This window comes from Anneissia japonica, unplaced genomic scaffold (assembly GCF_011630105.1).
Source record: "Anneissia japonica isolate Jap-2015-1 unplaced genomic scaffold, ASM1163010v1 scaffold287767_len825999_cov190, whole genome shotgun sequence".
Classification (NCBI taxonomy): domain Eukaryota; kingdom Metazoa; phylum Echinodermata; class Crinoidea; order Comatulida; family Comatulidae; genus Anneissia; species Anneissia japonica.
This window is the reverse complement of record NW_022707033.1, coordinates 479,947-506,550: the sequence shown is the minus strand read 5'-3', so window position 1 is coordinate 506,550 and position 26,604 is coordinate 479,947. Positions and strand designations below refer to the sequence as shown.

Sequence of the window (26,604 nt, the reverse complement as noted above, 5' to 3'; positions counted from 1 at the left end):
ATGTATATATATATATGTATATATATATATTAAGTAAATTAATAGTATATTTATCATATTGATATATTGTTATTAATATACAGAGATAAGAGTTCCTAGACTGACTGTGAACATGGAGTGTTGTGTTTGAATTATTATTGCCATTTTAATTTGCTAAAAATGGCAAAATGAAGGAACTGACGAGAATTTAGTAGATGCAGTTAATCTAGGTAGCTGTTTACTTACTATGCCAGCTGGTTGTCACCCACATATTGATTTAAACTTACTGAATATGAATTTATATTATACATTATAATTGTATTATTCCATTTTACAAAATTATGTAGATGAGAAGGCTTATTTTATGCAATAACAAATATGCAAATAAGCCTAAACGAAGCCACCTGGTGGGATCAAATATGCAAATTATGAAGAGGAGAGCATTATTAAAACCACTGAAATACATTCTTTAGCGTTTTAGTTGAAGTGTGTCGAGGATGTCCAGTGTCAAGGACACTGTACTTTATGTGTACTCGGGTAATAGACAACACTCTTAAATGTGTTATCTTCGACATATTTTGTATGAAACGATATTGTATATTTAACATATGGTGCTATTTTTATAAATTATTGTTGTAAGTTGTAAGAAATGTGTCCTATTTTACTCTTCCAATTTAATAATATTTATAACCCTTTCTAAAAGGGGAGGGGAGAGGGAGGGTGATCATTTGAAAGAATATTATAATAAATTTGAAAAGTTGATTGATAGGGGAAGTGTAGTCACCTGGAAGAATATCGTTACTTTAGGTATGAAAGCGCTTAAGCCAGGTAAGAAAAGATGGCATTTGTTGGAAATAAATAAATAAATAAACCTTATTGCTTAGCCCAGCCAATTAGGTATTGTTTCTAAGGTTTCCCGAAACAACAATGTAAACATGTGGGACAAGCGCGTATTCCTGGCCGTGTTCTGATTGGTCGGTTGTTTAGTTTGATTGACACTCTGGAAAGGTCAGTTGTTTCAAGGTCAATTGTTTCAAAGTATAAAGTCTGTGTTGAGCTTTGAGCAATATATATACAGTATTTTATATAATAGGCTATTAATTTTCAATTGAAAAGTATATTATGACAGGCAGATGTATAAATTAATACCATTCCTATATATGTCCAGGGGTGGCACCAGGATTTGCCTGGAAAAAATTGTTCAACTTAGATAAAATTGACTTTACAGATCGTTAATTAATGGAAAACATAACAATTTGGCATGTAAAATAAATCTTGAAAATTATTCAAATGTTTATTTAATCGATTTTAAATTCATTACGTGAAAAATACATATAATTTTTTTTCTCCCTGACGAAATGTGGTTTTTCTTCCCAACAAAGTGGGGCCAGCCCTCCCTGATGGAGGGGTCTCCCCTTCCCCTGAGGGTGCCACCCCTGTATATGTTTTGCATAGGCCCTTATATTGGCTGGTAATCAATAGGATTTGTAGTAAATACAGTAAAAGGTCTATAAATCGGTAAGATATAGACTGTCTCAATCATTGTCTCAGAAGTTAGTGCAGTAACTTATTTGATCCTTAAGCAGAATATATGATGTTTTTATTGGGGTTTTTTTTCATGCTTTACAACAGACATTATATCGCTAACCAACAAATTCAATGAACATATTGTCATGGAAACAATTATATGGGTGAATTTGATTGGATCGAAGATTAAATGATATTTAAAAAAAAATTGTTTTAATTATTTTAATATAATTCGACATATCCTGACATTATTTTGATATTGTTACAATTTATGTAGTCTTTTTTATATGGTTATACAATGTTATATTAATTTATATTGAAGGAGTGTTCTTTCTAGAAGGAATTATGTGCATATATAAACCAATAAAACAAATGTTGACTGCACAGCAGTCATGATTTTATAAACAAGTACTGTGTAAGTTCTATCTGAATAGTCTCTTGCCCTTGATGGTTTTACCTGTATGATTTGTATATTTTAACTTGTACTGAAAATTCACTACAGAAAGAGATTTATGTCTGAATTCAAACCCTTGCTGCGTTTTCATTCACACCTCAGCTGCAGGGGTGCTGCCAGTTGGGGTCCGGTGTGCAAGAACCCTGTCAGGAAAAAAAATCTGGGAGAAAAAAAAAACTCACAGTTTGTGAGATAAGATTAAATAAGCCTTTCAAATCCGTAAATTATCAGGGCTTCTACCCCTAAACTCTCTCAGGTTGTGGGCTTCATCTGGCCCTTCCTACGTATGCGGACGCTCCCATAAGAGCTTCCCCTCCCACTAACATTGGCAATATCGGAATATCCCCCCCCCCCAAATCGGGCAAAACACTGGTGCCGCCAATTCTCAGCTAGAGAATACAAACGATTTTTATTTTGTGTTTACATCTATTGTATTATGAATGCATTTTTTTTTGTTTTTGTGTATATTCTGTTCTTCCAAGACCAACTCAGGCTATCCATTAATTTATTAACTATAATATAAGCTGCATAACGAATGTGAAACTTCCTCGATTCTAAACCACTAATGGTGACCAATGAGGTTTGAATTTTTGTTTTATACTCGAGTTGCCGATTCGTTGTATTTGAGTTTAGCTTTGATGTTTCTCTTCGTGTAATGTTTTATTTCTCTGTTTAAATTGTTGATTGGGTTTTTAACGTACAGAGACCAAACTTACAGTATACTATAGATTGTAAGAGTTAAATCGTCAGAGAATCGAAAAGAAATAAAGCTTTATATAATATACATTGTATTTGGAGTAGGGCCTATATTGTGTTTCTCTTTTATTGTGTTTCTTTTTTTTAAATACACTGTATGCCATATCACCCTATGCATTTTTTTTTGTAAAATGGTAATCTCGGGTCTATTAATTATAACTTAAAATGTGGCTTAAAAATAGCAATAGGACCCGATAAAGGAGCTATCGCATGCTGTGAACATACATACATTAAATAGTTGACTGAGGTTCAATAGAGACCCATAACACTTCTATTCAAGTGTCTCAACCCTAGGGCAATTTCAAGTCTTTTTAATTGTGTAGAATAAATATAGGAGGCTTTCATTTGAAAATAATACATATTATAGATATGCATTCATAGATCATGAGGAAAAACATTTCTAATAATAGATATAATCCGGAAAGGAACTCGTTGTGGCTTATCCTGTCAGAAGGCGGCGTCCACTGGTATTACATCCTACAGACAATTGCGACATCATGAATTAAGAGTCAATATTTACTGTATTAAGCCTACCAACATTGGATTTTATTCATTACATTACATCATAATTCTACAACATAAAATGATTTGCAGTAAAATTATATCCAATTTTTTTTGTACTAAATCAATTAATGTGTTTAATATAAATTCGCAAAATGGTTAAGTACAAAATGTATTACAAATTATTTTCGACAAACATAGATTTTTCTCCTATACCGGTACGTAATTTGACGGTACACATGATAAAATCGTGCACAAAACATACTATCATGATAAGTTGAAATTATTCTAAACTAAAATCTTTTTATTGGCTATTGTGATACCTTAACATTTAAAAAGCGTAATGAACTTACAGAAACGTAGACGGATACGGTATCTGAAGAGATCGTTTTTAACATAGAAAAATGTTACACGTAAAGAGATAAATACTAGAGTATTATAAGGCCCATATTCTCGAAAGCGGAACTTAGTCTAGGACTAAAGTTAATCCTAGACTACCTTAAGTTCTGGAGTTAGTCCACTTTCAGAATATGGGCACAAGGAAATTGCCGGCCTTGATGGTGCGGTAATGCTTTATGAATATATACATAAATTGTAAACCGTAAAGAATCTTCGAGTGTGTGAATACGAATATATTTTCAAGTTTGACCTGACCCACGACAGGCTAACCCCCCACACTACCGACCTCCTGGCATCATGATACCAAAGATACTGTACACATTCAAATAAAATGGTTTCTTGCTGTCATTATGTAAAAATAAAAATAATAATACTAATAGTAATGCGATTGGTAAGGGCGTACCTCCGTTATAGTCGTACTGTAGGCTTAACGCAAATATAATAAGGTCATAAGCGCTAAAATAATAATCGGCCCTATCCCGGCGGCGGATTGACCTGACAGACGGGAGGCTCAGACCCCCAGACTCACCAGGAGAGACGACACATTTCAATGGATCCCCGCTGTCATTGTATAAAAAAATAATAATTAATAGTAATAGTAATGCGATTGATAACGGTGTATCTTCGTTATAAAGCGCAAATGAACAAGGTCTCTATACGCGCTAAAATAATATTTTAAGGTCTACCACATTTTTATAATTGCACATTTGCTGGCCTTGAGTAATTTTTATGCCAAATAAAAAATATACTGTATATTTCCCGCCGTGATTTTTTGTAAAGAATGGAATTTTTCCCCGATCACACAACAGTCGTATATCGAGCGAGGCCTATGACAAGAGACGGGAAGCATGCTATTCTTCATTTGGCCTTAAATAATTAATTTATAATATAATATTAGTGATATTGCTGAATTAAAATAAGTATACATTAGGCCTACGTCTTAGTTGTGCTCAACAAAATACACATCATCTAATACCGTAACTATATTTAGTATTATTAAAAAAATATGTATAAATAATATAATATGCATATAATATCATTATATAATATTACAAATTTATGCTTAGCATAACTATTGCTAGCTTTTGTGTAAATCGATGAAGTATCACCCGCCGATTGTTTCATTATGTTTGATCACGTATTCCGCTGACCATCCACGTTTGCTACGTTGATCCAGTCACGAAACTCTGGGTGTCGGTCTGCGATTGATAATGGTGTGTCTCCGTTATGGTTTCTGATCGTCATATCGGCTAGTGGATTTAATATTTTGAATGCCTGTTTGAAAAAAAAGACAACTATAAGAATTAACGAGCTCAAATCTCAGTTGGCCTAAAGTTGTTAAGAAGACTGATCAGGGGGAAACCATGTCGAAGAGGGAGGTCAGAATCCATGTCGATTGTCGAACCGAGATTTATTTGATGATGTGGGGATGAATATCGGAAAGAGATGACATGTTTGGAAGAAATTGTCCCGGGAAAGCTTTGAAAAAAAAACCCCAAAATATAATAACATCAGCTTACCTCCAGATAACCCTTTCTAGCTGCAAGATGAGCGGGGGTGTCTCCGTTTTTGTCCTGTGCGTTGACATTTGCTCCGAATTGCAGCATTAACTCCAACGTTGCAGTTGCACCTTCTCTTGCAGCTTGATGAAGTGGAATGCCGCCCATAACTGGTTCTTTGAGGTTCGGGTTTGCACCATACTCTAGTAAAATACTTACTATTTCAGGACAGGATACTGGCACGGCCTGGATTATAGTAAAATATTATTGTAGAATTTTTAGGCATTAGCCCTATATGCATTCACATCGGATCTGAAACGAAACTTTCGGTCGGATACGATGGGACCTACCCGAGGAGGTGTTGGTGTATTCCATTATTGTGGTTGTAGGGTCCTTCTGGCATTTAAATATAAGAGTTTCAGCTGCTTTCGACGGGTGGGGAGGCGGAGGAATTTTGCAACCCCCTGAATCCGCAATTCTGTTATTAGAGAGAGCTACGGTACAGTATTCTGCACTTTATCATACCAGCAAAAACATTAACCATCCCAAATAAGGCGTTATAAAGTAGACTGAATGCTTCCACTCCAACATTCCATACTGTAGTATGTAGCAGTCACATTGAACATTTATGGTGCAAAGTGACCATTTGATCTCTGAGCATAATATGGCCTCAATGACAATAACTCGGAAACGGTTGATTTGGGCATAGAGAAAGGATTTGGGATACAGATTTTTTTTTAAACAATTTAAAAGAAAGAGAGGGCGTAACCATCCCTTTTCCACCTTTCCCCTCAGTTTTTAAGTATTCAAAAATCGTATCTCATTAATCGAGTTTTTGTGTCTTTGGAAAATTAGTTAAACAACATATCAAACAATTGTTTTCCTCCGGAGCTTGAATTTAACGGGACATAATAGATCTATGGCCTCCATATTTAAAAACAGTCGCCTATGCTGTGGCATTGTTATCTGCATTAATTATATTGTTAAAATACGCGATGGTGACGTATGAGGCCTTATGTACGTCATATTCCATCTTTCTTTTATTATTTCTTGCAAAAAAAATTAAATGACAAATTATTATCACGTCGATTTACCTGTAGCGCAGTATGCTGGTACTTATTCGGTGAGTCCACGGGAAACCCCTGCTCCAATAGTGACCTTACTTCATTTAAATTTCCACGAGTGGAAGCGACAGTCAACTGATTTGGATGCTGCTTCGACATCATTAAACGTATAGTCTCTGACCTTGAGTCTGGAAATACAAAAGTACAATTAACTCCTCACAACATTGTTATATTCTACATCAGTGAAGAGCCCATAAAGAAAAAAGCAAAGCAGATAGAAAGGCTTTTTTTATTGCGTGATGCTCTATAATTTATTATTTTTATTTAAACAAAATTAGGTTTACATCTAACCGTACGGATAAATTGAAAGATTTTAAAACACAATTAGCGTGTAAATAATATTTTACACTACTCTAATATGAACAAGGAATAGACACAAAAATAAAGATAATGTAGCCCATCCGGGAATGGAATAAGGTAGCATCCATACAGAAGGTATTAATAGGATATCAATAACATTCGATTTCATGATTACGCCGATTATTGGTTGATCATAACATTTAAATGCCTCAAAACACGGAACTGTAACTCCTTTCGATAATGAATCTAAAAAAGGGGATTTTATGTGGGATGGAAATCGGGCAAAATGAAACAGGAAACTTAATCAACAATGACTATCTCAGTTGTTAAAATAAAATATATATAAGCCTATATATGTATATGTGTATATGTATACATATATATATATATATATATATATATATATAAAAAATATCTCAATTTTTTGTGAAACAGTGCTCAATCCCACTGAAAAATCTATCTCTTATACACATCTAGATGTGTATAAGAGACAGATTATGCACTTGTCAATTGTAGTCCAAACTTCCATGGAAACTGCTAAGTGATACGCACGCGTAGTGCTTCCATCAAGGAACCTCATCTCCTTGGCCTAGCTCTCACGTTGCTTCTCCGATTCAGACCTACTGTAGGCTAAACCTTCAAGTAGGTTTTATCCTCCAATCATTTATTAGCGAGGCATTTTCCCAGGACTACGGCGGTGTGGCGGGGACTTAGCCGGGGATGTACATTAAAACGATGCTCCGCATTGCTAGGAGGTGGCCGGGACTCTCACATGCATGTAACCATTTTGGAAATTACATCCCCTGCTAAGTCCCCGCAAGGCCCAAAATGAGGATAAAAATAGGCCAGCAAAAACTTGCCAACTTTCAATCCTCCGTGTTTTTACAAATACTCAAGTTTATGAAGTCATTAACACATTGTACCCTTACAAATCTACAACAACTTTGCTACTATTAGATAGTAAAGAGGCCCACATTTGGCAAAGAGTAGAAAGAGGAGTCGCATGTGGATTATATATTATTGCCTATTAATATTTTACAAAAAATTTGTTTTACGATTGGCAAATTTTCCTCGGGTACAACGTACATAATATATATATATATATATATATATATATATATATATATATACATAGATTAAAAGGAAATATACTGAAAAACAACAGTGTTGTTGTTAACTAAAAAGTTAACAGCCAGAAAAATATATATAATTATATATATATATTATTATATAAAGAAAGAAAACGGATATATATATATATATATATATAAATACTGAAAAACAACAATGTTGTGGGAACAATGGCTGAATAGAGATAAACAATTTTCTAAGCAACAACTAAAAAGTTAACAGCCAGAAATGTATATATAATTATATATATATATATATATATTATATTATATAAAGAAAGAAAACAGATATATATATTTTATTGCAGATTGATTTAAATTGTAGTTAATAATGTAGGCCATAGTTTTAATTAGTAATTAGGCTAATATGCCAAAATATATTGCCGAAGCCTACACTGCTGATTTCATGAATATTTCCGTGTTTGTTTGTCAACTGCAGGGGCATTATACTCCATATTTTTTTTCACAGGCTAGGCCAGTACTGTAAAGGAAGCACAAGCGCACTGCGACATTCGATTATAATAGAATTTGGCAGTGAAAGAAAAACATAATCTATAGAACCATTGTTCAAGATAGGTTGGCATACATCCAAACGATTTAACCCCTAGAGGCCCACTATCGATCTGAGCCTATGGCCAAGGTATAAGCCTATAGTATGATCATGCAAGATCAAGAATTAGACGCGTGCGCAAATTGTGAACCTTTCGCGCGCATACCTAAATTGAGTGTTCCTCTTCCGGGAGCTGCGGCCAATTTTGCTCGAATCGCAATAGGAAAATACTTTTTCTGAATATGTTTTTCAAATAAAGTTACCATTACCATATAATAGTAAGGCTCTATGCCTAGTGATTTTTTTTATTTTTTTTCCTTGCCTTTATGATATAGGATGATATAGGCCTTCCTATATATAGGCCTATACTATAATAAAAAAAATAAGTTAATGTTAAATAGTACCTTACCTCTTTTCTCTAGCAATCAAATAAATCACATATGCTACAGCACTTTGGTTGTGCTACACCAATTGCTCATTGTCACTCTTTTCAAATTTGCATCAGTTGATTTAAATAGGCCTAATAGTATACCATATTATTATGTATGTTCTCTCTTTACAGTTGTTTTACGCTGGTTTACAGTTTAATGTTGACAGTTGAGATGGCATCCTGAGACTACTCTCTGCTTATCTATACTTCGGTTTTTAATTGCGAGATCTCGAACTTCCCCGTATAGCGCTCTATATCAAGTCTGAACAAGTCAAAGTTTCGAAAAAGCCAATAGTGGGTTGAATATGATTTTAGAAGATGACGTCATCAAAATTAATCATACTGCTATGTGAATGCTAGTTAATAATGCTGTCATTTTCCTTCCATGTGCGCATGCGCATTACATAAAATGGCGACGAACAGGGATGAAATACTTGCTGATTTTCAGGTAAAAGAAACAGTGTAGATTGTGATTTATCCATTCAAACGTGTAAATGAAAGTTATAGACCCAAACAATAACATGCCAATAACCACTTGACGTGCTAATACAGTGTTTTCTAGGCGCACATATCAAGATATTGTTAGTTAAATAGGCTGGTTTCAAGATGACAAACAAAAACAGACGGGATAATAAGGGCTAAGGCTTGACTTCATTCATTTTTCTGGTTCGGTCCTAAACATTTACTTTGGTGACGTTGAAGATAGGGCCAGAGATTTTGTATTCTACTGAATTGAGAGATTATTATTGCCAGTGTTTTGTCGCTCAATTATTAATCAGTCAGATAATGAGTTAATCAATTTTGATAGAAATATATTAATTCATTAAATATTTTCAATATAATTAGGCCTAGGCTATTATGATGGTACAAAACTGGCCTAGGTTAGACTAGGGCCTACATGTACAGTACTAGTAGGCCCAGGCTTATGTTTTGCTAGGCCCGGGCATGATTGGTTAAACCAAACCTCTTCGTTTACATTTTCATTTATGTTGAGACACAGTATTCAATTTCATGGAAAATTGCAGATGATTCAAACATTGTGGAAAAGAAAGCAATCAGTTTTACAGGAAGGGGACCGGGGTCCCAAGTTAGAAGAAGCCACATTTGGGCAGTGGCGAATTCCCCAAAAGTTTCGCCTCACCCAGTGGGACCCCAACACCCACTGAAAAAGTTTAAAGCCAAAAAAATATGTTCAAGTAATGCAAAATTGCCTCATACTTTATTTTACCAGACTAGGGCCCCTCCCCAAACACTTAATCATCAATCACTTCCTCTTGACCTTCGTGTTCCCCCTCCCCCATTACGCTCCCCCTCCCATTTCAAAACTCTGTAGACCTTTGCATCTGGGAGAGTTGCTTAAATGAACTTTCTTAACTCATTGAATTTAATAGTGAGAGATGGGTTATTTTTTGGTTTTTAATAAATAACCCTTTGATTATCAACACAATGAAAGAGTATATCCAGTACAAACCCAGTTTGCTAATTAATATTACAAATCCAATTTGCTAATTAATATTACAAATCCAGTTTTCTAATTAATATTGGATTTAATAAATGGATAATCAAATCATGTTTTCATTTTGTTTGTATGTTATTTTTTTCAATTTGGAGATATGTTTTATGCATTTATATTTGACAAATCTGGACCCAAGAATGATTTTATCGCTATAGTAAAGCCAGGAAAAACTTAAAATATTAAATTAACTTTTGAAAGATCAAGTTACCAATTTCCAATGAAATCCCGATCAAAACATTTCAGTTTTCGCAATTTTGAGAAAATTGAACTGTATAATGTTTTAATTATTAATATTATATCTTGTTTTAATTATTAAATGAAAGCAAATAGGCCTAATGAGAATTTTAAACATTGAATTTTATTTAAATTGTTGATTCAACACTGACAGTATAGTGTAAAACCCCTACTATGGGAAATTCTATTAATGGGACACCTTTCTGCCATGAGTCGTGTGAAAGTGCATCTTTTAACACTACGGCCAACCCATATTAAGGGGAAAATTTTTTTGGTTTCAAAGGTGTCTCCTTCTACAGTATCTTGAAAAAGCATCAGAATAAAGAAATGTAAATTTTAAATGTGTTTTTATAGGCCTGTACAGGTATAAATGATTTTGAAGAATGCCTAGCCCACTTGGAGCAATCGGACTGGAATCTCCAACAGGCGGTTAGCAGTGTCCTGGTGACGGATAATCCGGTGGAAGATGTCCCGGACACAGAGATGGTTGATTTGACGCCATCTGTAGTAAAGTAGGTTTTTGAAATTTTATATTTTAAAACAATTTGTGCAGTAGGTATTAAAATTATCAGAATTTAAAAAAAAAATATGAATTACTTTAGCATGCTCCTGCATTCAGTTTAAACCTTTGTAGGACCAGAATTCATCCGTTTACGAATGTAAGTATGCTGATTTCTCAGTCCTGTGATTGGTGGCGATGCAGTGAATAGTGCGACTAAACTAACCATAAATTTAAATGTTCATTTAAACACACATAGATAATGAATGTAATGTTTTGCTGTGTAATAATAAGTAAATCATTTATGTTCTTATCTTTAGGGCATCTAGCATATCACCATCCAATAGACCATGCGCGTCCACAAATTTTGAGCCACCACCACCACGAGTCAGACGACTTCAGTTTGATGTTGAATATAGAGACAGGACCATTCATTTACGAGTAGAAGATTCCATGACGGTTTGTAAGTTGTACATCAATGACATGAATAGTGTAGCATTGTAGGAGTGGGCTTGGTGGTCTAGGCACACATCTATCAATCTGAAGGTTCTTTCTAAGCCTCATGAACCTTCATAGATCAAGGGTCCCGAAGGATCAGCTCTCCTCTCCACAAGCCTCATAAAGGCAAGACTTTTTTTATACCTTATTTAGCAAGCCTGCCGCCCGCAAATAATGATCAAATGATCAGTCTTCCTCTCTAGCATTCAAAATTTGATGAAAAATCTTTTTTTTTTCTTCTTATTTCCTTAAAATTTGAATCTGTATGCATAACTGGTTCTTTAGATATTCTAACTTTAATTGACCAATGAAAGTATTTTTTTCCCTGTTTGCAGTCACTGTTAAGAAATTGCTGAATGAAGAGTTAAAAATACCAGTTACGATGATGGATGTGCGAGGCTGGTCAGGTGGAAGGGTTATAGCTAAAGATAGTGTAAGTAGATTTTTAATCTAAAAAAATGTGAAGAATCTTGAACAGGAAACATGGAAACATATCTATCTTTATTCTCTCCAAATATGTATTGGCATTACTTATAAGTTGATTGATTTTGTCCTAATCATGTGATTAAAGCAAGTGTCTCATATTGGAAAAGGTCACCTTAGGGAAATTCTGTTTGATGACTTTTCTAAACATGTGCTTTTGGATTTTGTTGTACATGTTGATACTCATGACAAGCTGACTTGAGGGAGACATATTAATACTGTAAAAACATGCACACATGAATTTGTTGAAGATGGGTTATTCACTATGTGTTTTGTCTTAATAAAACAATTTTGAGGACACTTCAGACCAGGCCACTGCATCCCTCTGTTTTCTATGGTGAAAGTTAGTACCCCTTGTTGGACATCTTTCCCCCTTTGAATATATAATGTCCTATATCACCAGTGGGTATTTACTTTCATAAAAACTACAGTACTTGCACGGGTTATTTACAATTGGAATCCAAAATAATTAAGGCTCTATCCACAGTATCGTAGTTGATAGGGCCAAATAAAAAAAAAATATTTTGTTGGCAACCGACCCAAAAAGTTCGAAATAGAGGGTCCACATTTTAATTGTTTTTTTTTTTGGCTACAACAAAAAATATTTTTTTGAATGAACTGAAAAGGCTTATCTTGCGACGGTAGGCGATACGACAGTGTTATGCGATCGTTTTGCTCTTCAATATAGATTCAAAATTGTTTTTTTTTGTATTTTTGTGTATTTTCTACTTTCTAGGCATAAACACATTATTGGTAAAAAAACAAAAGAAAAAAAAAATTCCTACTATAAGCTACCCATTTTTTGTTTGGCCAATACAAGAATTAAACAAAACAATGCTTAATTCATGTAACATTTTTTTTGTCAACAGGACCTGCTTGCCAGTCTTCATCTACCACTCCATAACAAATTATTCTTACTGACTCCAGATATACCAGAAACAGACTCTATAGAAGAAAATCAAAACAATGGGTGAGTTGTACAAACATTAATAGTTACATAAACATGGGCAGGGCTACTGGTACATTGTGGGAAGAGGGAAAGGAATGGTCACCTGAATAGGAAAGTATTCCCCAGGTTCCACTTGATTGGTCTTAAAATAATAATAATAAGAAAATTCAGGCGATATTTTTTCTTAAATATTTTTATGCAATCACTTTTTAATGTATGTGCAATTTTTTATATTTACCATTTTATATAATACCCAAATGATGTATTTTCATTTGTAATAAAATAAAATTGAATTGAATTCTCATTTAGTAAACTGTAGACAGCATTAGTATTGTAGGATGTTCAGATATGTGGGTGTATTAGTCTGTTATCTATAAATAGATATGACATAATTAATTGTGGTATGAAGACAATTCCATTCTTGACCCTTAGAGATATGCTGGTCTATTGTAATGTACAATTAGCATTTAGTTTTTTTATGATACCATCAATCAAGATTAATTTGTTCTCTACCATCAACAAACAATGGTACAATTCTTGTCAGGCTAGGATCTATAAATAGAATGACATAACCATGCATACATTTGATTGGTTGATACTTTAATTTGTGTGTGTGTGTGTGGTGTAGAGTAGGAATTATCTGAATTCAGGTGGCTATTATTAAAAAAAGATATTAGGGTAAAGAATCAAGGTATTTGGACAATCTGTGTGTATTCAGTAGACTGTAGGGCTAGTGGTGAGAGGATAATGATAAATAAATTTTGATTACAACCTAGTCTATTGATTGGTCGGTTTATTATAAGCCAGTTATGTCATACATTTAAAATAACTTGTTGCTGTGCAAAGTTTTTGCACTCTTTGTATTATCACTAATCTTAGTTAATAGTACATTTCGCTCCTTTTTGGTTGAAGGTTAAATATTTTTGACTCACTGCTATTCTTGTAGGTAGACCATTCATTTTTATCGGAAATACCTGGCATATTTTTGGAAAACATGTTTTCTTATTGATCATATCCACTTCACTGCATACCTTGAAATAACTGCCTGTTTCTAATAATTACATATATGGTATTAGCATCAATCATTTTATTTAAATGTTATATGCTAACAGTTATAGTACCTTTTAAAAAGTCATGTACAGTTTGTAATTTTTAAATATTAATATGTAAATGTAAGTAAAAAAACCTAAACCTTCAACTTAGGCATAAGCCATTTATACACAGAAATGTAAATTTTAGTAGAAGCGGTTGGCACAATGGTTGAGGCTTGGACTCTCAACCTTGAGGTCAGGGGTTCGAAACCCTCGCTGTGCAAGTCGCTTGTGTCCTTAGGCAAGACACATTATCTACGTTTCTCTTTACCCATGAGTATAAATGAGTAAGCATATTGTAGGAAGGTAAAACAGACTGCTGTGTGGGAGGAATGGCGAACCCCCCCCCCAACAGCCTTGCACAGTCTGGCGCAAACGCCTTAAGAAAGATTGGCACTCCGGCCTGTGAGCCCAGAACTTCAGGTTTCAACCTTTACCTTACCTACACAGAAATGCTTAGTCAGTCCTAGGTAACTCAAAAACATATCTCTCTTTCAGAGAACCCAATGAAGTTGTATTAAAATATGAGTTGTTGATTCGAGACCAGGACACAGGGGAAGAGAAACATGTGACGTACCCAGCCAACAAGACCATAAGAGAAGTAAAGCTAGACGTGTACACATTAACGTCAGTTGCTGTTAGACATCAAAACTGGTTAGACTGGCCGCAAGCCAGTGGAGATGACACGGTAAGATTACAGTTAATAAGTACTTACTTCATTGAGCTATAAATGTTCTATATTGAATATATTGGGTTTATGCTGGGAGTTCATGCGTCACCAGTAATGCTACCAGTGAGAATCGGGAGAAATTTTCCCCTTCCTCAAGCCTGTTTTCCACTTGGCAAATTTATTCGCCTGAATCGAAAGCATCAGTTCGTTTCCTGAGCTCTGGTTGAGCTTTTTTTGCTTCGCAAAAAGAAGAGACAGTTTGAACTACTAATTTCATTTAAGAGAAAAATTCCGATAGAAATGTGAATGCGAATGCACCTGAACCGATGCTTTTGGTTCGCGCGAATAAATTTGCCTAGTGGAATCAACAGGCTTCAGACGGTAGCGACACCACTTGGTGCTGGTCTGATCCTAGTTACCAGGTATGGATTTTACCCAATCACTGGAGGCCCTAGACAGCTCTCTAAGTTCTGACTCTAGTTGAACATGTTCTAATCCCTGTCTTAGGCAAATTTCTGGATGTGTCACTATGCTCAACTAGAAAAACTTTACTAATGTTGCATTTTGTAAATGTTCATGTTTCCATTAACCAGGGTAATAATATAAATCACTTGCAGACCTTGTGTAAACCTGTATACAATTGACAAATAGTATGATTATTATGATTATTATTATTATTAAAATTAAAATTTAATAGTCTTGGTGAGATCTGTATATGATATCAGTTTCAACTGTAACATTTTATTAGGTTGATTACCTGAATAAATTTATTTCCTTGTTTTTTTTTTTTCATTTCAATTTTTTTTATTCAGAAATCAGTACAAGTACAACATTTTGAAACAACTTACAATAAAATTAATAATATATGACAACAGGGAAGTAAAACAAAAACATAAAAAAAAAATAATATCACCTCAAAATAACGTATGCAAACCTTTCCATTTACTTTCCCATGAGCTATTGTTTCCATTTACAGCTGCATTATATTTTTCGATAAAATAATATTTCCTTAGCTGAATTTTAAATACATTAAAACAAGGTTTTTCATCCACCATTTTCCTTTTATATATATGGTCTCTGCCAAGTAGTAAAATTAAATTTAATCCCTTCTCCTTATAATTACAAATTCCAAAAATACCCATGTCTTGGTCGTAAATAATATTGATTTTGGTTTTTTCCTTAATCCATAAAATAATAGATTGGAAGAAATAGATCGCGTACTCACAAGAACAAAAAATATGAAAAATTGTCTCAGTATAATTCTTACAAAATGAACTACTATCTTTAGATTTACCCATTTTAAACAAAAAAATTTTATGGCCTAAAATTCTGTGGATAATTTTATATTGCAGATATCTTCATCTACTGTCATTTGTGCACGAGAAAGGGATACTATTGATGACAGACCAATCTTTTTCATCATAGACCTTATTTTTCCCATTTTTCTCTATACCAAAAGGAACATTCTTTTTGTTGTCCATTTTTGGTTCCTACTGTACAGTATGTTATTAAGCAATAGGAACCTTTGCAATCACTCATGCGTGTGCGTTCGTACGTCTGTGATTCTGTCATCATCAAATTCGTCAAAAGTTTGGAAACAAGCAAAATTGAATTTCCAAACACCTGTTGGATATGAATTGTTGCAGACATTTAGTATTGGTTATTATGTAATTGTGCCCTATAGCTTGAAAAAATTTTTTGGATAAATATTAAAGTATTACTCAAGAACTTTATTACCCCCGCCCTCCAAGACTCTGTATAATCTAGCGTTATCTGGGTACAGTGGGTTATTAAAACCAGATATCTTGTCTGACCTCTTTAAATGATAATTAGACTCAAGGGAATGTACCAAAAATGCAACAAAACTATCGCTTTAGATTACAGGACATTAAAAAGTCCTTAATATTTTTACCTAAATAAAAAATACAGTATATATATTGAGCTTTCTTTAAAGAAGAGTCCTGGATCCATTTTGTTAGTTTCCTCATTTCTATATATAATTAAAAATAGTGTAATATTTTTTAAAATGGCTTCATAGGAACATCTGGCCTCACAGAGGTCGGGTTGGAAATTCAACTTCTACTTAAATGTTCTATTAACATGTTGCTTCTCCTTCCAATGATAGAAAAGGGATTAAAAATTGTATGCATGATTTGAAAGAGTTTGTTTGCATTTCAACACCCTTTTTTCAAAGTTTGATTTTTTTGCCTTTCTTAATCTAAAATGTCAACAACTTAACCTAACCCTTTAAGGTTTGAATGCTTAATTCATGCAGGTCATCATGTGGGCCATTTTCCGTAGGCTTTGAAATTATTAAAAATTAACAAATGGGCTTTTGATTGTGGAAGGAAGTGTAAAAGTGAAAAAAAATACACCAGACCCTTTGACCTAGGTTGAATGTAATTTAATATGGCACTGACAATAGTGCCATATTAAATAGATAGAAAATATGTTTAAGAAGCATTTTACACATTAAAATGCTGATGAATATGTCCATAGGGATTGCAGTGCTATTCTGGGCTGGTTGGGGGGGGGGGGGGTTGGAAATTCAAGGTGGTGGTTAGGCAATTCCTATTTGTTTTCATTTATTGGTTTATGTATAATGGATCTCACTCATATACTAATAGTATCACTCTTCATTTGTTTACAGTATTTGATTTTTATTGTTGATCAATTTTCTTTGCAGCTAACACTTGCTGACTGCCATTTTAACTATCCAAATCATAGGTTGACATTTTGTCGTGTAAAGGAAAACCACTCTAAACCGCATGTAAGTATCTAGTAGAGAGTGATAAAATCATGATGATGATGGTGATGAAATAATTATGATGGTTGATGATGATGATGAAGAATGTGGTGGAAGAGAATGGTGATAGATAATAAAGATAGTGAGACCTGTGGTCATGATGGCAAGAATATAATTTGTCAAGAATTAAGATGGTGGTAGTGATGATGATGATGATATTGAGAATTGTATTGTAATAATGAGAGAGACAAGAATCATCATCATCTTGGTGGCAGTTGATGATTGTGGTGATTAAATGATGATGATAATGGAGGTGACACTGAAATGGGTATGAGATAATAATAACGATAGCATCGATAAAAGAAACGTGATATTAGTGCTGTGGCAGCCATGATGACTCGGTAGTGATAGTGACAAGGTGCTGGCCCGAATCAAGGATTACTTAAGGGGGCATTTCACTATGAGGTCCACAGGTTTGGGGTTTGACTAGGCACTCTGATGGGGTCCAGACAAAGACCTCTTGGTGGGGTCTAGACCCGAAGACTCTTGGAGCTGTAACATTCTAGCATTTAGAGGTTGCATTCCTTCATAATGTAGATGGTTTTTGATATAAGGGAAGAGGTGGTTTCATTTATAAAAGCTATTGGAGAAAGATTTGATAAAAAAAAAAGGGGGTGGGGTTGGAGTTCAGCCATCGCTGAAGAAGAAGGGAAGAGGTGGTTTCATTTATGAGAGCTATTGGAGAAAGATTTGATAAAAAAAGGGGGTGGTGAGTTTAGCCATCGCTGGTTACAGTTCTAAAGTTTTGAAGGTGACGGTACAGGTACAGGTAACAGGGACTACGGTATTGATATTTGCTATAGTATTGACTTTTGCTAGAGTATTGACTTGTATTTTTTTTTTACAGAATTCAAAAAATGAAGACTACAACACAGATAGTGATGAATTTGAAGATGCAGCCGATACGTTTGATTTTGATGATGATACACAGTTTTTTGGTGATGAAAACCATCAAACACATAAATTTAAACCTCTATGTAAGATTGTTTTTTCCTTTTCAATCACCTAAAAATCAAAAAGTCAATGAAAGTTTATGTAATTTTGTAATACTTAATTTAATTTTCAAGGGAAATGTTTTGATGATAAAGTTTACACCTGTCAGTTACTTGGATTTAAGTTCAAGTCTTGTCACATGTGTCATTGTTGAAAAAAACAAGGTCTAAATTTCATGAGGACCACATATTGACTAAAAATTAATCTTATATTTATCTGTATTGTATATTTATGTTCAAAATACTCTCCTTTAATACTTTACTGAAACCTACAACATTGTTTCCTAAGTCTATTCAACCAGGGAGCTATATTTACCAATCTCTGTTCACCTTTAACCTTTAGTACCATCAGGAATCGAAGACCCCACAGAGGCACTGGCGCATTTTACACATGAATTTGAGGAACGTTATGGGGAAAGGCATCCATTCTTCTTTTTAGGGTCACTAGATGATGCAACTAAAGAAGCCTTTAAACCAACGTTAGCAGATGTAAGTACCATTACAAGGTGGATAATGCAAATACTTGCAAATACAATTACATACATGTGCCTAATATTCGCTAAATCAATCAATCAACTTCTATAGCACCTTTAAATTTTCATTATTTTATATGAAAATATAATTCTACTTGTGTCCTTGGGCTGGGCATTTTATTACCTTTATCTAATTTCCACCCAGGAGTGTGAAAGGTACATAATAGAATGCTGTGGTTTGTATGTATTAGCATAGAGTATAGAATTGCAAGAAGTCCGACTGTCCTCCTTCTGTATGCACGCAATGAAACATTGAAAAAATTACTACCACGAGATAGGGGCGTTCTATTTATAAACGCCTTTTATGTTCTTTTAAAGATCGCCCTCTAGTTTGTGGTAGCACTTTTTTTTTAAATATAGGATTGAGCTCCCAACTAAACCCCAAGAGTCAGACCTACTGCAGTTCTGTACTCTGTTTGTGTAATGCAGCACGATTATGCTTACTCAGCACTAAGTGGAAACGGTTACGCTTGGCTTTGGTGTGCCAATTGTTGGATCCAATGACAAGCTGTAATTATAATCAGTTCACTTGAAACTCGATTCATTTTGGCAGTTTTCTAGAGAACTCTTAGGAATCAAATGATCTGCTCCTAATGTTATTACATAAGGCCTATAACATCGTTGTTGCCTTATGTCACTTGGCAAAAGGCATGGTACAAGTGGTTAGGGTTTCAATTATCTTGTTATTCATGTTTCCCCAATAATATAATGGGTGCTACATACAGTATATGTGTCTGGTATTTAATGTCTTCCTCTTTTGTCTTTACAGAGGAAACCTTTAGCAATATATCTTCACCATGACCGTAGTGTACAGGTTAATGTATTTTGTAGTCAATTGTTATGCGCTGAGAGTATCGTATCCTTCCTAAGCCATCATTTTGTGACCTGGGCATGGGATTTAACATTGGACATTAATAAAGCAAGGTGAGTACAGTAAAACTTCCATTTTACGTACCCCTTGGTACCAAGGGGTGTTCGTAAATTGAAAAATTTGTAAACTAGATCGGGTGTCAGTTTCCAATACCTAAGCCTAGCTATCCCCTGCCATTGAGCGCCGATAGGCTGACGGCGGCCATGCCTACCACGAACCGACAGTGCAGCAGCGTGTTCTACTGCGTTACAGCCTAGCTGAATTTACCTTCGATAAAAACCAAATTATTTTAATCGCTGGCATTATTCCACTTAACAATTAACAATTATTTTAACTCTTATTCAAACATCTGTAAGTTTTATAGACCTTTCTAACGTGTTCTTTCTATTTGTTAGATCGCCGAATTGTGTTGTTTACATGCATTTCGCGATCATATCCAGCATTCACGATGTCAATAAGTTGCTGACCCCAGCATTCACGTTCGTCATCGTAAACATGTGCATTCAATCCGACGACACTTGCGTTGGTAGTTTCTTGTTTTTGTTAGGTTTATTACATTAATATATTGATTATTATACTGGAAATAGAAGAAAAGTTTGAACTATTGATAATTAAATACAACAAACTTGATTTTATTAAGAAACATATACATAATCACTTGGTAAAACGTGCGCAATCAGACTTTTTTTACGGTAATAATTGGTCGATGATGACATCATCAGGGGCAAAGCCCATTCATAAAATTGACTAAACGTAAAATTGACTAATCGTAAAATTGACGTTCGTAAAATGGATTTTTTGCTGTAGTATATTGTGTTTGGAAGTATAGTTTTATTGCTATAAATAGCACAGGTAATAATGATGATGATATTGTTGACAACCATAATATTGATGATTACTGAACATATCTTAATGGTTATAATCCTTTAGGCAAGACATTTTTTATACCGTGTTTTAGTGAACTTACGTTTTTTCAAGATGAAATTTTGTTTTTTATTTAGTAAATGGTTTTTGCCAAAAACATCCAGATGGAGGAGAAAATAAAAATAAAATATTGTTGAATGTAAACAGTGTAGTACTTGGATGGTTAAAGCTTTAAAGTTATGTAATTAGGAAGAAATATACATATCTTTGAGATTTCAAGGCAGTGGTGGGCGTAATAAGAATGGAAAACTTTAATTAGTGTGCTAATTGGTTAAAAATGTAATTTTATTATTCAAAAGCGTCATTATTGTCAGGCGGTAGGTTCGCTGAACTAAAATAAAAAAGTCTCATCTTAGTAATTATGATTTGGATTATAATCATAAAAATAAATGGTTGTAAATTTCCCCTGAATTTTATAACATCTGCTTGTGAAAATGAATGATTGTAGAAATCACAGATAATTATGTTGTGTGTGACGAATTATGGCTGTAAAATTAGTCGTTCACATCACAAACTAACACAAATAAAGTAGATTGTGTTAGTTTGTGAAATCAGAGTAACGCGTCAAAACGAGCGCATATTGGTTGTCAAGTAATTTTGTATTCTTTACCACACAAAAAGTCGTTAACAACAACAACGCGTATTTTGACGCGCTATCTTGATTTCACGAACTAACCCAATCTATTTTGATTGTGTTAGTTTGTGATGTGAGCGACGAATTGTTCCTGTAAATGATGATATTGATATCAATGGTAGTAAAAAAGTTAGATTGTGCTCTACAGCCCATCTTCACAGAGAGCAGCAGCTTAGAATAGAACCAAGGACATGACAGTATTCATGCCACACACAGAGGTTATATAGCCAGTTGTGCTGCCTCTATGTTAATGATGTGAACTTCTTTGTGATTTTTCCCCAGGTTATTAAATATGTGTACGGAGCATTTTGGTAGCATGGCTGCGTCAGCAGTGCGTAATATACAAGACGACCAGTTCCCTATTATACTTATTGTGATGAAGACTAGATCAAATGCAGAAGTATTTTCAGTGTCACAAGGTGAGGGTGCCATTTAATATTAACAAATAATGAAGATGTGTGTGCTGTCTCTTATACACATCTAGATGTGTATAAGAGACAGGTCGAAGGGTTGGGTGGGCAGGGAGGGAATTGCAAAATTTGAGGGCCTGGACCACGTCAGACCGACCATGGTTGGGGCTGGGTGGGAACGTTTGTGATTGTGGCACCCCTGGATGGCCAGCAGTGACCCTCTCGTGCTTGAATTTGAGTATACAATAATTTTTATTATAGTTAATATAATACTGTCTGTAGTAAAATTTCAGAAACCCCCCCCCCAAAAAAAAATATATATATAAATAAATAGAAATCAATTAAACCATTGATTTTATTATTTAAAAGATGAAATAGTACCAATTGGACACAGATTATAACAATTAAGCTTTCACTAATTTATTAACATGTTTTAACAGGAAACACATCATTAGATGAAATGATGACTGCATTGGTCCACTCTGTAGACGTATTTAATCATCAACGATCTGTATTTATGGCAGAAGACGTAGGTGAACCATTCAAGTACTCTCTTAAATCTCAAGGCTCTATGTACATACATTAGTTTAAAATTGTAGAACATTACATTTGTAAAAAAATGTTATACAGTTAGTTATTTATGAATTTTAAGATGTGTTCGCAAAACCATTACTCTCTTTGTGTCTATTATTTTATTCCATCAAGCTACCCTCCCTACGAAATTCAGATTGTAGTGTACCATATCTTCTACTAGAGACATTTAAGTGTTAGTGTTGCGTACAACATGACCCAGTCTGTTCATGCTTACTAACACACTGTTTGAAACAAAGCAGGGAATTACTTCCTGGTTTACTGTTCCTCTTAGATGTGGAACTGAATTGCGGCTACCACAAAACCCCCACAGTTTCTGCCCAAATTTACTACCTATTCAATTATGATTGACTTTAACTTACAGTCTGAGCGATTAGCAGCAGAGCAACTACGGCTTGAACAAGATGCAGCCTACCAAGCTTCCCTTATAGCAGATCGAGCCAAGGCAGAAGAAAAGGAAAGAACAGAGAGAGAAGAGCGAGAAAAGCAAGAGAGAGAAGACCAGGAACGAAGAGAAAAGGAACAAAATGATGAGGTGTCTAGGATTGCTCAGTAGTTCTACCCTATAAAATTTACTATATATATATATTTTTGTATAATTTTTATTTGATTTTATTCATGTACAGAGTGTTATTAAAACTTATCCAACAGAAAATGATTTACTAAAATACATTGTGTCATTTAATTGACCTTTCAGGCAATAAGACTGTCCTTGGAACAGCAGGTGTTAGAAGAACCACCTGCAGAAGTTAAAGATGGTGTGAGCACACTCAGAATGAGGCTACCGGATGGAGAGATGTTAGTTCGTAGATTTTATGCCAATCATGCAATAAAGACTTTGTTTTACTTCATTGGATCGAAAGGTTATCGCACAGAAGACTACAAACTATTAACAACATGGCCAAAAAGAGATGTAAGTGTTTGTATTGCATATTTGTTACTTTTTTTTATTACTACTTCTACCAAGGCCTCCAAGTGTAAACCCTGGGGCGCGCAGCTGCGGGCTCCAATTGTGAGGTCGATGGTCCACTTAGGTTAACCATTGAGTTCAAGTGGCAGGGACCAACTGGGGGATGAAAGAGAAGCCCCCCAGAACCTACAGCCTTTTGGGTATTTATCTAATTTTTATGAATATTACTACCACTACCAAGCATTAGGCTTGCAACTGCTAGCATTGCTTCCACAACTTTACTATAATTATTGCAGCTGCTCCTGCTACCACCTTCACTACTACTAAGCCTAAACCAAAATGCTCTAATGTTTTCTTTTTTCTTATTTTAATTAAATAGGTAACATTATTGGATAGTTCTAAGACATTTAAAGACTCGGGCCTCTTCCCACAAGAAACGCTGTTTGTTGAGGAACGACAAGATGTAGATTAACCATACAACGGCTGATATCCAGTTGGCAAAATGTACTGAATCAAATTTTTTGGGGGAAATGTCAAAGATGTGTGTGTGTGTACTTTAAAGTATGTCAACAGTGAACAGTTTTACAGTGGATGTTCAATGTTCAAATGGCGGGAAAAATTTTGAGAGGCAATTATTGTGAACTGCAGCTGCGTCAGTTTTAAGTCATCATCGTTCATCAGGGCGTTGCCATGTGGCTAGTGTTGTCGTAGCTGTTGCTATGGTGCATGCTGTGCAATTAAAAAACAGTAAAAATACTTACATCTTGCTATGAAGTTGCTTGTTACAGATAATATAAAAATACAGAAGAACTAATGGTATAAAATACATACGGTATCTAACAATGTTTTAAAATTCCATATACTGTACAAATGAAAATTGACGTTCTTAACTTGTGTGGTACTGTTTATCCATCTCCGTCAGTTTTCAAAATATCCAATTGTAGGTCTACTCAAAGTCCTTTTTGATGCATTGCTCCGTAAACTAAGGTGTTCTAGCAATTATGAAGTTTTTGAAAGCATGACTGGTTAATTCACAGTTCTGTGAATTGTTTTAAAAATACAAAACACAACATTTTACAATAATGGAAGCTAAGGTGTTCTAGCAATTATGAAGTTTTTGAAAGCATGAAGATGAAGATTCCATGCTGCACTAAACATCAACCCATTTTACTGATTTTTTTTGTTATATTATTAGTAGTTGTTCTGTTTTGTTGTAGTCAGATACCTCTCTGTTGCAAATTAGACTTGCACTTTAGATATGGGCATTAAACATAAAACTAAACAGTAATTTACCCTAATAGGCTGTTGATTCATAAGGTATACAAAATAGTGGTTTGTAGTAAAAAATAAAATGAATATGGATATATGAATATCCCTTCCCCCCCCCCCCATCTTTGCCTTCTACTACATATGTAATCGCATTGTGTCAGTTGTGGCTGAATGCTAATGTTATAACACGAGGCTGACACAAGATAGAATTGACTCCTAAAGTATTATAATATGCTAAGCTACAATGATAACACATGCAGTATGGTACATTCTCCTTTTGTTTGACATGTTAAACTATTAGGATAATATGCATATATTTCCTTTAATGTCTATTACCTCAAGTGACTAGAATCACATATTACTTGGTCCCTAGTGGAAGCCCTTCATCTGTTTGTCTGACCCCTTAAGCTACTAGAATAATTGATCATGTCTGAACCTCCCTAATCTACTGAGTCATACACCACATTACCACATTGATACAAATTTAGCATACCACCCAGTTATATGCAAGCATAATATTACACTAAGTATCATTACTGTGTATCCCATACTGATAATAGCCATTATCTGACAAGTATTTAGTAGACAAGTGTGGTTAGAAATTCAATTACAATAATTATTATCATGTCGGTATTGCTTTCATTTTCTGTAACATGTTTTTGTTAAGTCATTTTGAAAGGCATTACCCTACATTTGTTTATAACCAGTTGTCAAGAGAATACAGGTTGTCTGTAGAGGAAACAACTATTTATTTTTACAAGCAATTTATTTAGAGTTTAAAGATGCGATACTAAGATGCTGTATTTTAAATATCCAAATCATCTTCATCCTTATGTGAGAAGAGGATAAGATGGAGGAGGGGTTGCCTTAGTTGATGGTAGACCTGCTACGGAATTTACCAAATTGGTACATCATTTTTAATTTGGTGCCATCATTCATAGATAATATAAAGAACCTGTACATAAATTTAGACCCATTTACAGCATACAGTATTAGAAATGGCCAACACAGTGTTAAAACGATGGGCTGGGATCACTTGCTGGGGAATCGCCTATCCCATCAGGAATCTTCATATAGAATTGGTTTCCTGATTTTGGGTTATTATTTATTTATTGTTACATATATGTATCTCTTGACCGGTACTACTTGAGTGAAATGTTCAAAGTATCAGTCTTATATGGTGATGTCATTTTTACAAGCCTATATTATTAATCCTCTAATGCTTGTTAAAAATGTAAACATCCTGAATTATTTGTCTCCGGATTGGCTGTGATAGATTTTATCAGTCACATCTAAAGACATGCATTGCAGGGGTAAGTCTCCGCAAATTCGCAGGAGGGTCCCGTTAATTGGAAAGGCCTCCTGTACTCTCATATTAAAGGAGTCTCTCCCGTAAAATAATCTATCTTCCACAAATTCACGATACAGTATTTGCATGTTTTTACTACTGTATTATCAGTTGTCTCCCAAAAGTCAGTGTCGCTGAGCATCACCATGCATAGCAAAATGGAATTAGATGTGTAAAGAAAGCTCATTTAAACAGGTCCCCTGGAAAGTAGCTTTTTCCAGTTTTTGACCTTTCACCTCTGACTACTATAGAATGACTATAATTGGATTGCTCACTTTAATTCATACATAGATGTTTGTATTACCTGTATTTGATTATGGAATGCAATTTATTTGCGCAAAAAGCATGCAGACTGGCCAATGTTTTGCAATTTGAAAGCCAGTTTTATTTTCCAGGAAACTACTTTTTATGATGTTTTTGTTGCAAACTATATTTAAAGTTGAAAAAAGTATTTAAATTTGAAATTAATATTAAAATCTATTGATACTAAAGTTTTCATTTATTAGTTGCTCTGTCATTTTCATTTGTTGAAAAGATCTGAAATTACTATACCTTGACATCCTTAAGGCCTGTTTATACGTCAACGATAACGATAAAAAAGCTAAAAAGCAATTGTTCATATAGAAATAAAAGAAATAAGAGAAGTTTTTACACTAGAACGATGCAATAACAACATATTTTGACAAATCAAATCAGATGACGTCATAATCATGGAAAAACATTAAAA

The 26,604-nt window shown here is 34.4% G+C and overlaps 2 protein-coding genes across 2 annotated transcripts; one reads left to right on the top strand and one right to left on the bottom strand.

Annotated features, from left to right (window-relative positions):
• Window positions 1–3,231: 3,231 nt before the first annotated feature.
• LOC117106298 (cyclin-dependent kinase 4 inhibitor C-like) lies at window positions 3,232–8,895 on the bottom strand. The gene is made up of 4 exons (XM_033247657.1): window positions 8,629–8,895; window positions 6,210–6,367; window positions 5,137–5,361; window positions 3,232–4,891 (listed from the first exon to the last, which is right to left on the bottom strand). Exons 2-4 carry the CDS (start codon window positions 6,339–6,341, stop codon window positions 4,751–4,753), a joined length of 498 nt encoding a protein of 165 aa, XP_033103548.1. The 5' UTR covers window positions 6,342–6,367; window positions 8,629–8,895; the 3' UTR covers window positions 3,232–4,750.
• A 94-nt stretch (window positions 8,896–8,989) lies between these two features.
• On the top strand, window positions 8,990–26,375 carry LOC117106297 (FAS-associated factor 1-like). The gene is made up of 15 exons (XM_033247655.1): window positions 8,990–9,097; window positions 10,754–10,911; window positions 11,219–11,361; window positions 11,732–11,829; window positions 12,749–12,849; window positions 14,418–14,607; window positions 17,276–17,359; window positions 18,243–18,372; window positions 18,731–18,876; window positions 19,690–19,844; window positions 21,632–21,768; window positions 22,200–22,288; window positions 22,715–22,885; window positions 23,048–23,263; window positions 23,640–26,375. Exons 1-15 carry the CDS (start codon window positions 9,035–9,037, stop codon window positions 23,730–23,732), a joined length of 1,974 nt encoding a protein of 657 aa, XP_033103546.1. The 5' UTR covers window positions 8,990–9,034; the 3' UTR covers window positions 23,733–26,375.
• The last annotated feature ends 229 nt before the right edge of the window (window positions 26,376–26,604 follow it).